The sequence below is a fragment of the Mustela nivalis genome, assembly GCF_964662115.1.
Source record: "Mustela nivalis genome assembly, chromosome: 13".
In the NCBI taxonomy this organism is placed as follows: Eukaryota; Metazoa; Chordata; class Mammalia; order Carnivora; family Mustelidae; genus Mustela; species Mustela nivalis.
Genome location: NC_139032.1, coordinates 23,896,434 through 23,910,992, shown reverse-complemented (window position 1 = coordinate 23,910,992; position 14,559 = coordinate 23,896,434). Strand labels below are relative to the sequence as shown.

Below are 14,559 nucleotides of genomic sequence, written 5' to 3'. Positions count from 1 at the left end.
AGACTGGGACTCAAAATGGGGTGAGTGTGCTAGAGAACACCTGAGGTAGTCTTCTGGACAGTCTCAGGACTGCTCAGTGCTAAAACAAAAAACCAGTTGTCAGAGGGTTTTGAAGGGACAGGGTGTGGGAGGTTGGGGGGACCAGGTGGTGGGTATTAGAGAGGGCATGGATTGCATGAAGCACTGGGTGTGGTGCAAAAATAATGAATACTGTTATACTGAAAATAAAAAGTAAGTAAAAAAAAAAAAGTTGACACTACCACACTTGTACACTTGTAGCTTCTTGTCCAGGTTATCATTGACCCTACACTATCTGAATGTTGGGGTCAGAGAAAGAATGCAGATTTGATGCTGTGGAGGCCCTGAGTGGGACAATAGGTGGGAAGGGGCCCCGGGCAGGGAGCCTGAAGAGGTGAGGAGGGGGTGCAGGAGGCTCTAACATCTATGTGGACAGACCAGCCAGTAATCCAGCCTGCCGGTTCCTACATAATCTCATTTTAGAGTCCATTATGGCCAAACCAGTGCACTTCGTGCCACCCTGTAGAGCTCATTACCGGGAATATTTCTGGCATCAGAATCCTATAGTTTGACATTCTGTCCCTCTGCCTCATGCCCCTGTCCTTCCAGTTTGTATGTCCCTGTTAATTTTTCTACTCACATCATTCACCTTCCACTTCTTGCCTATCCAGCAAGGGCTTGTTCTTCCTTTCCTCACTCTCCAAGGTACAACTGATGGCTTGTCGGGTAACCAACATGTAAAAACCACCAGTCCAGCATAGGAAATAGAGTCCATGGTACTGGAGCAGCGTTATCTGGTGACATGTGGTAGCCGCAGTTGTGGTGAGCACAGCACAGCATAGAGTTGCATACCTGACACTAATATGATATTGCATCAGCCATTCTTTAGATAAACAAAACAAAACAAACAAAACAAAATAAAACAGGCTCTAGTACAAATGGACAACCTGATCTAATCCCTTTCAGTCCTTCCTGCCTGACAAAATCTTGTCTCTCTTCCTTTTTTAGAAATGCCTTTCTGTATGTAATTGATTATTGTTGGATTAAATCTCCCATGTCAAAACTGAGTCTAATCACAACTCAGTCTACTGATGCCACATGAAATTCAGCCCCAGCACTACCTGGAAATCATTCATTCATTCCACATATATTTATCCAAGACTTATTAACTTGAACAAAATAAATGGAGTTAGGTCACTATTTCCTTAGTACATTCTCTCCTCAGTGTACTCAGATCTAATTTATTTTATTTGACAGAGAGCACGGGCACAATCAGAGGGAGTGACAGAGGTAGAGGGAGAAGCAGGCTTCCTACCAAGCAGGAGCAGGACTCAATTCCAGGACACCTGGGTCATCACCGGAATCGAAGGCAGATTCTTAACCGACTGAGACACCCAGGTGGCCCTCAGATCTATTTCAAATTTCCTTTACTTTCCTCAAACTTAGGCCATCTTCACTTGCCCAGCGGATGTGCTGGATCAGAGCTCACAGAAGAGCAAGAAAGTAGTGATCGAGCCTCTCACAAAACAAAACAAACCCAAATCCTTTCAAAAAAGTCTCCCCATTCTTCTTTTTCCTCTTCCTTCCTGTTATACGGAAAGAGGTTTCCTTCCCAATCTCAAAGGAAATATACTTTCTGAGATGCCTTTATTCAGAGAGCTAACTTCTGGTCTTGATGGACTGATCCACCATTGCCAGGTCTCCTTCTGACCCCTCCTCCCTCTCCCTTTGAGGCACCCAACATCTTTGTTTATTATTTAATGGTTTTACTACATCTATTTTTTTTTTCTTTTAATGGCTTTTACTACAGAAACATGTCCAAGAGCACATATAACAACATGACTTCGCACATATCTGCCACCCAACTTGTACTGTTATCATTGGGCCGGTGTGATACACTGTGACTAAAGTGCAAAAGCCCCTTTAAAACACCTTGCCTAGGGAAGCAAGGGCAAAAATGAACTATTGGGATTTCATCAAGATCAAAAGCTTTTGCACAGCAAAGGAAACAGTTAACAAAATCAAAAGACAACTGACAGAATGGGAGAAGATATTTGCAAACGACATATCAGATAAAGGACTAGTGTCCAAAATCTATAAAGAACTTAGCAAACTCAACCCCCAAAGAACAAATAATCCAATCAAGAAATGGGCAGAGGACATGAACAGACATTTCTGCAAAGAAGACATCCAGATGGCCAACAGACACATGAAAAAGTGCTCCATATCACTCGGCATCAGGGAAATACAAATCAAAACCACAATGAGATATTACCTCACACCAGTCAGAATGACTAAAATCAACAAGTCAGGAAATGACAGATGCTGGCGAGGATGCGGAGAAAGGGGAACCCTCCTACACTGTTGGTGGGAATGCAAGCTGGTGCAGCCACTCTGGAAAACAGCATGGAGGTTCCTCAGAATGTTGAAAATAGAACTGCCCTATGACCCAGCAATTGCACTATTGGGTATTTACCCTAAAGATACAAACGTAGTGATCCAAAGGGGCACGTGCACCCGAATGTTTATAGCAGCAATGTCCACAATAGCCAAACTATGGAAAGAACCTAGATGTCCATCCACAGATGAATGGATCAAGAAGATGTGGTATATATACACAATGGAATACTATGCAGCCATCAAAAGAAATAAAATCTTGCCATTTGCGACAACATGGATGGAACTAGAACGTATCATGCTTAGCGAAATAAGTCAAACAGAGAAAGACAACTATCATATGATCTCCCTGATATGAGGAAGTGGTGATGCAACATGGGGGCTTAAGTGGGTAGGAGAAGAATCAATGAAACAAGATGGGATTGGGAGGGAGACAAACCATAAGTGACCCTTAATCTTACAAAACAAACTGAGGGTTGCTGGGGGGAGGGGGGTTGGGAGAAGGGGCGGTGGGGTTATGGACATTGGGGAGGGTATGTGCTTTGGTGAGTGCTGATACACAGACCTGTAACCCTGGGGATAAAAATACATGTTTATAAAAAATAAAAAATTAAAAAAAAAACACCTTGCCTTCCATCTCTGAGACATATGCTATGCGTCCACGTCGAAGCCCTCAAATTTCTTTGATATTTATCACCTGTGCTACACACTTATTCACCACAGATGTATGGAACTTGGTGTTAAAAAGGCCCTGGGCTTTAGAGGCTTTGGCAATCAGAGTTCTGCTCTGCCTTATAGTAAACGCTGAGGAGCCATCTGAGTGAATTCCTCAACCCCACAGAAGAAGTAATCTTACAGACAAATTAAGGGCAGAATTTCACTGTCCCTTAATCACTCGGTAACTGTAATATGTAAAAAGCATAGAAGAACACTTTATATGTTGTTAAAGGCTTGACATTGTGTGCTTTCAAATATTTAGAAGAAAACTTTGTCATGTTACTGTTTAAATAAGCTACTGTGTATCACCTTAAATGAAATAGACCAAACACTCCCCTCTTTCCAAAATTCCATTAAGAGTTAAAGATTAGATGAAAACGGCTCAATATCATTAACCATCAGGAAAATGCAAATCAAAATCAATATTTACCAAAACTTCACACCTACAACGCTGGCTAAATTCAAAAAGAATACAAATGTTGGTGGGAATGTGGAGAAATTAGAACCCCCATGCAATGTTGGTGGGAATGAAAAATGGTGCAGCCAATTTGGAAACAGTGTGGCAGTTGATCAAAAAGTTCAACATAGAGTTAACATAAGACCCAGCAATTCCACTTCTCGGTATACACTCCCCAGAAATGAAAACATGGGTCTACACAAAAACTTGTAAACAAATGTTTATAGCTATCTTATTTATAAGGTCAAAAGATGGAAACAATTCAAACATCCATCAACTGAGAAATGGGTGAATTAAAGATAACATATTCCTATGATACAATATTTTGGGGAATAAAAAAGACCAAGCCATGCCACTACAGGGATGAACCTTGAAAACATGTTAAATGAAAGAAGCCATTCACTAATGGTCACGTATGACTCTATTCACATGAGGTGTCCAGAATAGTAAAATCTACAACACAGAAAATAGAGTCATCTTAGAGCTTGAGGGAGGAGAGAAAGGAGAATGATAGCAAAAGGTTGCAGATTTGTTTCTCTTAAGCCATGACAATGTTTTAAAATTGACTGTGGTGATGCCTGTACTGAAAATCAAGGAATTATACGTGTTAATGGGTAAATTGTATGGTATGTGAACTGTATTTCAGTAAGGCTGTTAAAACAAGTAAAGGATTTAAAAATAAGTGCTTAAGGATGACAAGAAGGGGAGCATAAAGAACAAAAGCTGTAAACACATTTTTGGAAAATGGAAATCTGGTGGAGGAGTGGAAACTGACTCGCAGAACAAACAAAGTGCTGGCAAATCAATTCACACTGCAAAACCCAGGAGAAGAGCAACGTGGTGGCACCAGAGAAAAATGAAATTAGGGCTTTTGTGTTAGTAAACATGTAGAATTTTTGTTCTTTGTTTTTTTTTTTTTTATATTGCATATAATTTCTAAATTTTTTTTGAAAGGGGGCACTCTTTGCCAGTTTTGTAAAAACTTGCTGAAATGTTAGCATGTTCCAAATGTGCAGAGAGGATCCCAGGTTTCCTGCATAGGACAGAACCTGAGACAACTGTTTTAAAGTTGGCATTGCACACATCTGGGGTCAGAGTATGGTGGAGGCACTAGCTTCTGGAATCAAAGTCAGAAATCTCAAAGGTTGGGTTAAAAACATTTAAAAAATGTATTTGAAAATACAGTTGTGGAAAAGTTGCATAGATGGTAAAGCCATAGATGGTAAAGCCATATCCCCTTTATCCAGATGTTCCTATTATGATTTTGACCTGTTTACAATCTCTCTCTCCTTTCTTCCTTCCCCTTCTCTCTCTATAGGAAGACATGTATATGCCTAGGAAAACTATGCATACATTCTTGAGTATTTGAGAATACATTTCATGCATCATGCACTTTTTCCCTGAATATTTCCTTGTGTGTTTCTTAAGAAAAAGAATATTCTCTGACACCACAGTTATCTCCTTCGGTAAATTTCATAGTGACATAAAATTTTTAACTAATCTCTCACTCATATTCCATTTTTATCAATTTATCAAGTAACGCTTGTGTGTGTGTTTGTGTGTGTGTGTGTACCTCTTTACAAGATCTAGTCTAGGATGACCTACTACATCCAGTTCCTGTGCATCTTTAGTTTCCTTTAATATGGATCAGTTTCTCAGCCTCTTTTAGAACGAGGCCAGGTTTGAAAAATAAAATCATTGTGCCATATTTAAACCCTTTCTCACCTGGAAATGTTTTGGGGTGGAACTTATCTTGCTCAGACTTTAAAGGATATTTTTATAGTTGTGAGTCCTAGGGGCCTTAGGGATAGTTAAGACCACACTTTCTATTTGAAAACAATTCCAGAAACTCAAAGATATGTGGAGGGATTTTTTTTTCTTTTTTCTTTTTTTTTTTTAAGATTTTATTTATTTATTTGATAGAGAGAGATCACAAGTAGGAAGAGAGACAGGCAGAGAGAGAGAGAGAGGAGGAAGCAGGCTCCCTGCTGAGCAGAGAGCTCAATGCAGGACTCAATCCCGGGACCCTGAGATCACGACCCGAGCAGAAGGCAGCGGCTTAACCCACTGAGCCACCCAGGGGCCCCTGGAGGGATTTTTCTTAACAGACATCCGTCTGAAGTCAAGGAGGGTATGTGAAGAGGGGTGGGCTTGAAGAGTACCTTCCTTTGGGTAGAGACAATGGTGAAGGAAGTACCTTCCCTTGGGTAGAGACAATGGTGAAACTGTGGATGCAGGATAAGAGAAGGGGAAAAAAGGAACTGTCATTATAGGCAAAACTTCTTCAAATGGCAGGGAAAGGATTGGGTGTCTAGGGCCAAGACTGATTCATCATCAGCAAGGGAATGTAGGCGAGTCAAGTAAGGAAATGATACAGGGCTTAGTTTCAACAGTTTATAATCTAAATAATGAAGCTGTAAAAGAGTTCCAACAATGAAATGACTAGGTAGCATGGGGAGAAGAAATAAATACATATAACCATCAAAAAAATGAGATTATAGTTTAAAATCAGTAGAGATGACAATAAGGTATTTTGGTGAAAAGGTAGAACGTATGTGGGGAAAAAAACTTTTCTTGGAAGAAATAAACATAGGTGTCATTCAAAAAACCAAAAAAAAAATAAAAAAATAAAAGAAAAAAGAAACAAACTTGTCAGCATTGAATAGAAAAAGTGGATACTATTTATATCCACATGGCTGCTTTAATTTTAGGACTAAGGTGGCTTTTTAGGATATCACTTATTATTTAAAATAGAGGTGTTGAGAACATTGGGGATTTCATCATCAGTGCTCTACGAGTTACAACTGAGTGATCTAGAGAAGTCACTTACCCTCTCCAAGCTTCGGTTTTGTTCTTTCATAATAGAGGCACACTAATACCTGAGCTGCTTACACCATGGGGTGATTGTGAGGTTGCTCTCAGTAAACTTCTTGAAAAGGTAGCAAATCATTTACACTTGCTGTTAGTTTAGGAGGAGAAGTGCTGTGAACCTCCTTACTGAACCTCAGTGGAGGTTATTTTTGGTGAGATTCTATATATATAAGATTCTATATATATATACCTTTCAGGTCTTGTTCCTGAAAATAGAACTGCCCTATGACCCAGCAATTGCACTATTGGGTATTTACCCTAAAGATACAAACGTAGTGATCCAAAGGGGCACATGCACCCAAATGTTTATAGTAGCAATGTCCACAATAGCCAAACTATGGAAAGAACCTAGATGTCCATCAACAGATGAATGGATCAAGAAGATGTGGTATATATACACAATGGAATACTATGAAGCCATCAAAAGAAATGAAATCTTGCCATTTGCGACAACATGGATGGAACTAGAGCGTATCATGCTTAGCGAAATAAGTCAAGCAGAGAAAGACAACTATCATATGATCTCCCTGATATGAGGAAGTGGTGATGCAACATGGGGGCTTAAGTGGGTAGGAGAAGAATCAATGAAACAAGATGGGAATGGGAGGGAGACAAACCATAAGTTCCTTTAAATTTTGAAGGAACTTCTACCAGGTTCTGAGAAAAGATTTAACTCAAGGCACAGAAATGTACGTAAGGATATCTAGCCAGCACATGCCCTTTTAAAAGAGAAAAGCCATTCTTCGACTATCCTCCCAAAGAGCCATTAATCTGTATCAGATAATCGCAGAGATTAGACATGCAGAGTTGCCTTTCTAAGGAGCATGGTGTGTGCGAGCATTTGTGACCCACAGTACCTGTCACTTTGTTCCTCTGTTCCAGAGATCACCTGGCAATTCCCAAATGCGGCAGGATACCTGTCCTGGGTCCTGTGTAACTCTGAGCCTGCACAGGGCTTTTCCCTAGAACAGCACCATGAGGTCCTTAAGGACGGAGACCAGGACTTAACAGGTGTTTGTGTCTCTCGGCTTCCAAAAGTAACTATTTATTAAATGAAAATGTGGCTGAGACTGCATGTCAGGATGAGGAAGAAGCGGTGCCTCTGGGCAGGTCTGATCTTCCAGGCAGGTGACCTGTTCCTGCAGAACCAAAAAGAGACTCTGCTGGGCCAGGGTGAAGGCTGTCCTACCCTTTCACAGATGACCAAGTTCATAAGGCTAGGCCAGGGGTGTCAAATAAAGGGCATCCCAGTTTAAGAAAGACGTGAGAAGTTAGGAGCAGTTCAGAGGACAGCTGCTGTGAAGATAAAAGAAGATGGAGGAAGAGTGGGATTATTTAAACCAGACAAAAAGGAACCTGGAAAACCTGTCACAGGTAGTTGATTTTCAAACATACTTGGGGATGATAATCTAGGGTGGAGCTTCTCAACCGCTTTACCTGCAAGGTGCTCCTAGGAAAGGATATACAAGGCCCACAAGGGCAATCAGGTGAGGATCTTCAAGACTACATTCTGCAGGAAGGCTGTCACACTCCTGGGTCCCACCCTGCCACCACAGGAGGGGATCAGTAGCTTACTTAGCAGCCTGTAACCTATCCCAGCCTTTGGGGAGTTTATGAACTGTATGTTTGTGCTCCTCCCCAAATTCATATGATGAAACCCTAATCTCAGTGTGATGGTATTAGGAGATGGGGACTTTGGGAGGTGATTAGGTCATGAGGGTGGGGCCCTCATAAATGAGTTTAGTGTCCTTAGAATAGAGACCCCAGAAACCTCTCACCCACTTTTTCTGCCACATCAGGTTGTAGGGAGAAGATGCACCTGCATGTGAACCAGGAGGAAGGTGTCAACAGACACTGAATCTTCTGTGCCTTGACCTTGGAATTCCCATCCTCCCAAACTATGAAAAATATATGTGTGTCGTTTAAACCACCCGGTCTATGGCATTTGTTACAGGGCTGCAACTCACTGAGAAGGAACTTGTACAACTATTAGGGTGTTGATGTACAGAACACAGTATTTTAGGTAGAGTAAGAAGACCTGGGGTCAATATTTTATGAAATACTGAAATAAAAGGAGAAAACACTTTGTTCTTCAATATGAAATATACTGGATTGTTTTGTCAAAGGGTGTGTGTGTGTGTGTGTGTGTTAGCTTGTCCCCAAACCTTTTATGCAGTTTAGCTTCACTAACTTTAGGAATACGAGTGCTACACAGTTACCCCCAAGACTATTTGAAGGTTTAATTATTTACAGTCATTTTACATTGACTTTAGTTTGGGGATTATTGAATAATGTATTATTGAGTTTAATTGAGTCAGCCTCTCTGACGGAAGATACTAAAGGCCGAATGAAACAAAAACTTAAATGTGCTGTGCAACATGTACGGAACTAAGTGAGTATGAAAGAACGTTAAGGTCTCTATCTGGGCTCATGGAAGCCAAACACATTTTCTTTTAAAGGTTTTATTTATTTGACAGAGAGCACACAATCAGGGGAGCTGCAGGCAGAGGGACTGGGGGAATCAGGCTCCCCGTGCCGTGGAGCAAGGAGCCAAATGTGGAGCTTGATCTCAGAACCCTCAGATCATGACCTGAGCTGAGGGCGATTACTTAGCCGACTGAGCCACCCAGGTGTCCCAGGCAAACACACTGTATATGAAAGCTGGATCTGAGGACCTATGTGATCCAGGGTACAAGCAAAAACTCCAGGTAGCCTTGCAGACTTTCAAGGCACAGCCCTGGTAAGACCAAAGCCAAGTTCTCAAACAGTGAAGAGGGACCCAGGTAACATATGAATTATACATGGAACGACAGAAAATTTCATAAGTTTCATAAGTGATGAAAAGGAGTAGGAAAATAGGATGGCAGACCTGAAGGACCAGGAGGATGGAGGGGTCTTCTGAGCTAGTAGGTGGGGAGGGGCTCTGGACACACCTTGTTCAACTGTCCCCTCCCTCACCCTCAGAAACTCTTTGTGACAGTGCTCTGTGATGTAAGCCTGGGGAGGATATATATTCAGCGTGTGCACAGTATAGGCTGTCTTGTGATTTAGACTATGGATTTCCAATACTGGAATGTTCTCTCATTTATGAATAGCGATACCAAACCATGTCTGAGCTCTGGCTCAACATGTTGGGAATTGGATCCCAACTTCACCTTCCTGTGTGGTTTGGGATTGCTCCTTCTGTTCCTGTGCTACCTGGTGGGGATTCCATTTCCATATTGGAAAGTGAAAACTACCCAAAAGGTAAGAAAACCTTGGAGAGGGGGGGAACTCAACATGGATTATTACGGTTTCCATTTCTAATCCCAAATCTTATTCCTTTTTTTTTTTTTTTTTTTTTTAGATTTTATTTAAGATGAAGAGAGCACAAGTGGGGTAGAGGGGCAGAGGGAGGGCAAAATGGGAGTGCAATGTTGGGCTAGATCCCAAGACCCTGGAACTCTGACCTGACCCCAAGGCAGACACTTAACCAACTGAGCCATCCAGGAGCCCTAATCCCAGGTTTTAAAAGGAGTTTGGTAGAGTGGGAGAAACACCTAAAATGGGAAGTCTTAAGAGAACAGACACTCACTCCTCTAGGAAAAGAGGCCTGGCAGGGGTAAGTGTTAAGAAAGGACTAGGGGTTCTAATTGAAACTAGTCTATCAGGGTATGGTGGTAGTTCTTGGATAAAATCCCAAACTCAGGGATTCTGTAGTCTTGGATTGGGTTATTTTGAGAGGATGGGGTCTGTGTAAGAGAACAAAGTTTCCCAGCACTCGACCATATCAAGTCACATTCCCATGTCCAGCATCACTCGATCAAGCCTTCCTTCATGCTGAGCTGATCAGGAGAACACTGCTAAGCCTCTGAGAAGACAGTGAGGTCGGAGCTATGACCTAGTATACAGGGTCCTACCTGAGGCAGCACAGATGTGACTGTTGGGCTTCCTTTTCTATGTCCTCAATGAACAAAGGACTTCTGATTGGGAATACCAAGTGTGGACCTCCTAGACAAAGTCGTCCCCTGGGTTTTCTAAAGAGTAAATATTGACAACATTTTATCATCTTTAAAACTGAAAAAAGCAAGGAACACAAAGTTCTACTAAAGTCCTAGAATTCTTGCATAAAGGACGTTTCCATTTCTGAGAGAAGAGTAAGACATGGGTCCCAACCCCCCTCATTGTTCATTTTTCTTCTAGCGTCAGGGCAGAGCCAAGAGGAGGAGGAAAGGAGGGACACTGGAAGGTAAGGTTCTGCCTATTCCACCTGAGCTCTCTCCAAGGCTGATCCTTGCTGTCCTCTCCATGAGGGCCCGGTCCATGAACTCTGAGGATGCGAGCTGCTAGATACATTCCCTCAGAGGAGAGGCTCATGGAAATGTAGCCAGGGTACAAAACCCTTCTCAGATCCCTGCTCTGACCATTATTGAGCATGAAGCAGTGATGGATCTGGACGAGTGCTTCCCACTAGGTGGCCGTGTGAGATGATGAGTCAGAACTTCTGTCTCCTGACTTTGTGAAAGCTCTCTGACATCATGGACCTTCAGGAGTCTTCCCTGACCTCTCTGCTTCATAGAGGTGGTCTGATCATCACATGGATAATTTACATGAAAGTACTTTATACAGGAAGCTAGATTACTAACCAGCTTCACATCACTGGCCATTTGCCCTCATCTATTGATTGTTGGGGCTTTCAGAGTCCAACATCCCAAGGCTGTCCTATAAGGGGACTCCTGGATTAATACCTATGTTTCTGCTTTCACTATATAACACAGTCTCGTGTTTCCCCAGATGGCAGATGGTACCAACGGGAAGTGGAGGAGGCCCGGAAGCTGATCTCGATTTTAAGAAGGTGACCAGTTTTCCCCCTTGATCCTATTGCCTCTTAGAGCAGGTTTTATGCAATTGCAGGATTCACTGCAGTCTGTCATAGCCATGGGGTGGGGGGTAGCCATAGGAACAGATATTGGGGTGAATGCTACTGAGTACACTGTCAGGTCATAAAAGTGGGGCATTGTGAAGGGATAGCAGGCTTCAGGTGGCCCCTCCCTTGTCAGGTCTGCATGGCCGCCTCCCCTTGTTCTGGTCCTGGCTGCAGTTTTTTACCTCCTGTCTCCTGCAGCCCCCTCGGCCGGCATCATGATACCATCCACTTTCGTCAACTGTTATGTCCAGACCCCTCCTGTGAGATATGTAACAGCACATCTGCTGAGATCGATCGGCTGCTGTTCCTGCAGGCTCTGGAAGATTCTACTCCCTTGGCTTCCACAGCTTCTGTGACTTCTTCATCATTCACTCTCTCCACTGACTTCTCAGCAGTCCCTCCAGGAGAGCTAATACCAGCTTCGCTGCCTGAGTCTTCCCCACCACCTGCCTCCATCTTCTCACCTAACCCAGTGATCCCTGTGGCTGATTTCTTTCCACCCTCACCACCGGGTGATTCTGTGCCACCAGAGCCCTTTCCTCCCTTGGATTCCAAATTCCCAATGGACCATTTCCCAGCCCAGCCCCCTGCCTTTCCACCTCCTGTCCCACCCCATCATGCCCATTCAGTGGACCGTAGCGTCCAAACAGAGACAGTGTCTCTAAATACCCTTTCCCAAGATGTCAGCCCCTTACCGGAGTTGTGGGAGCAGTGTCCATATCCTACCACCTCGGAAGAGGGCCATTTACAGCAAACCCCCATCCAGTTCTTCTGGGGTCTCCAAACTCCAAGCAGGTCCTTCTTCCCTGCTGCTAATGCCTCAGATAACATCTCGAATGCCTCCCCAGAGCAGGAATCCCCAGTAGTTCCCCATCCACTTCCTCCATCCTTGCCTGAGAACCCGCCTCAACTCCTGCCTCAAACCCAGCCCCTACCTCTCCCTCATGTCCAGCCCCAGGCCCACCTTCAATCCCCACTCCCAATCCTGCCATCTGGTCCTCTACCTGACATCAAAATCTGTGGAGCTTGTTTCCACAGACCTCAAAATGAGCCTGAGATTCTGCCATCAACAGAAATGGAACATCTGGAATGCAATGTGTTGCAGAAGATACAGAAACGTGTGTGGGGTTTACCCACTATAGTCCAAAGATCCCAGGAGGACTACTGTTCTTCTGCGTCTAAGCCTTGTTTCAGCCACAAGGCCACCAAGGCTCATGTTGTAGTTTCTGTCCCTCCTGGGCAGTTTCCTCTGAATGAAGAGCTTCAGAGAAAACTGGAGTCTCATCTTGAAAACAGGCTCATCCTACACCAGAGGGGCCTAACCCGCAGGATCTATGAGTCTCTAGCACTGACTCTTCCACAGCTACCTGAGTCTCAGAGTCCCATCAGAAGGAGTATGTCAAAAAGCGTGTATGTGGAGCTCCCAGAAATTCTGCTAGAGGAGAGTTCCTGCAAAGATGACCTGCAGAAGGATCAGGGACACAACACAGAGAATGATATGGCGTATGGTTCTGACCAAGAACATAGCCCATCCGTGAAAAACTCGATGGTGGCTGTGGAGACTACGGGACAGAGACAACTTAATGCCATGAAAACTCTGCATAATTCATGGCACTCCGTGGAGCAGACATCACTCACTTTGAAGAAATCCCAGCATGAACTAAGACAGGGAAGTTTGCCACCATCACAGGTTGAGGATGACTCCCTGAATAACTTCCAGGAGCTTCCCCTTGTTACACCTACGGCAGCACAGACGCTGGAAGATCATATTAAACAGCTTAATAAGAGGGTGACTTGGGGCCTTCCCCCTAGGGTCCTTGAATCCATACATCACTTTAAATCAAAAGAGTTTAATGGAAGCTTGACATCTCTCCATGGACACAAAGAAGGAACAGCAAATTCAGCCCCCATCCCCGATCATCCTTTCCCTGCCACCTCAACTGCGGGCATAGAGGAACAAAGAATTTTGAGGCCATCAGCCTCTAATATAACCCATCAGACTCCTACATCTGTCAAACGTGACTCCATAGGCAACAGATGGCCCCCAAGGCCGCCTAAAAGGCAAGGTGCACTCAGACGGCCTACAAGTCAGGGCAAGGAGGAACAAAGAATTTTGAGGCCATCAGCCTCTAATATAACCCATCAGACTCCTACATCTGTCAAACGTGACTCCATAGGCAACAGATGGCCCCCAAGGCCGCCTAAAAGGCAAGGTGCAATCAGACGGCCTACAAGGCAAGGTGTGCTCACATGGGAGCCAAAGGTCAAAAGTGCAAATGCCGATACTGGAAGGGGACAGTAACCAGGCATAAAGGGGAAGAAGCCAGAACCTGGTGGTGTGCCCACAGAGTAAATATTTCTCTAGTAACATGTTGTCTGTTCTGTGTACTGTCTTGGGAGCAATGGTTTTGGGCAAATCAGTTCAGCCGTTACTGATTGCTTCCTTCATCTTCTAAAAGGTGACCAATCTCCTGGACCTCTTGGGAAATATGTATCATGTGCCCCCGAAAGCCCCCAAAGCCCATTCTCCCTCTGATGGGCTCTTTCTCCTGTCCCATGGCTTAGCCTTCCTCAAAATATACAGTAGCTCACACCTCTCCCCCTGAATGCTTTACACCCTTTACAGTAAGTCTTCTATATCGGAGGAGAATCAAAGACAGGTATAGCTTTCAGAAAATAATGATTAAGACACTGTTGTTTCTTCACTGTTATTGTGTTAGCTTAATTATGACTTAGAAGTCAGTGATCAGAGGATCCCACAGGTGCATGAACTCTGAATGGGAGTGTTTTCGGGGGATGGGGTGTTGTTCTTGGGCTGGTTGGGTCACTTAGCTGTTAGTGATAGGAATGTTGACAAGGCAGCTACCTCCTTCCAGGATAAGACACCGTTGATGAAATGAAAAGGTGAAAGAGAAACCTTGCTGGTAGAACAGAAGTTTATGTCTAATCATCCCCTTCTCAGGACTCTGTCCTGCTCCCCTCCTTCCTCGTCTGATCCAGCACCACCACTTTGAGGCAGACTGGAATCTGGCACAGCCTACTGATGCCTTATACCAAAAAGTCATGGCTCTGTTATTTGAGTATGCAAGCAATACCTGCAGGCTGTCAGGCATGGCATCCCCTTTGGGGGAAGGTGATCTTGGTGCCTGCCTTCCATCCACACACGATGACAATATATAAGATACGGCCTTTA

At 43.7% G+C, this 14,559-nt stretch overlaps 1 protein-coding gene, 1 long non-coding RNA gene and 1 pseudogene across 3 annotated transcripts in view; 1 reads left to right on the top strand and 2 right to left on the bottom strand.

Moving 5' to 3' along the window:
- Positions 1-14,559, bottom strand: part of LOC309846291 (spermatogenesis-associated protein 31D1-like) — a 911,407-nt pseudogene that overhangs the window by 298,265 nt on the left and 598,583 nt on the right. The gene's annotated exons all lie outside the window — the stretch shown is intronic.
- LOC309846396 overlaps positions 1-14,559 on the bottom strand; it is an 89,489-nt gene that overhangs the window by 21,300 nt on the left and 53,630 nt on the right. The gene's annotated exons all lie outside the window — the stretch shown is intronic.
- On the top strand, positions 9,237-13,668 carry LOC309847199 (spermatogenesis-associated protein 31D1-like; the record flags this gene model as incomplete). Its single annotated transcript, XM_082697148.1, has 4 exons — positions 9,237-9,706; positions 10,643-10,688; positions 11,234-11,294; positions 11,565-13,668. The coding sequence occupies exons 1-4, from the start codon at positions 9,515-9,517 to the stop codon at positions 13,666-13,668; spliced, it is 2,403 nt and encodes an 800-aa protein (XP_082553274.1). The 5' UTR covers positions 9,237-9,514.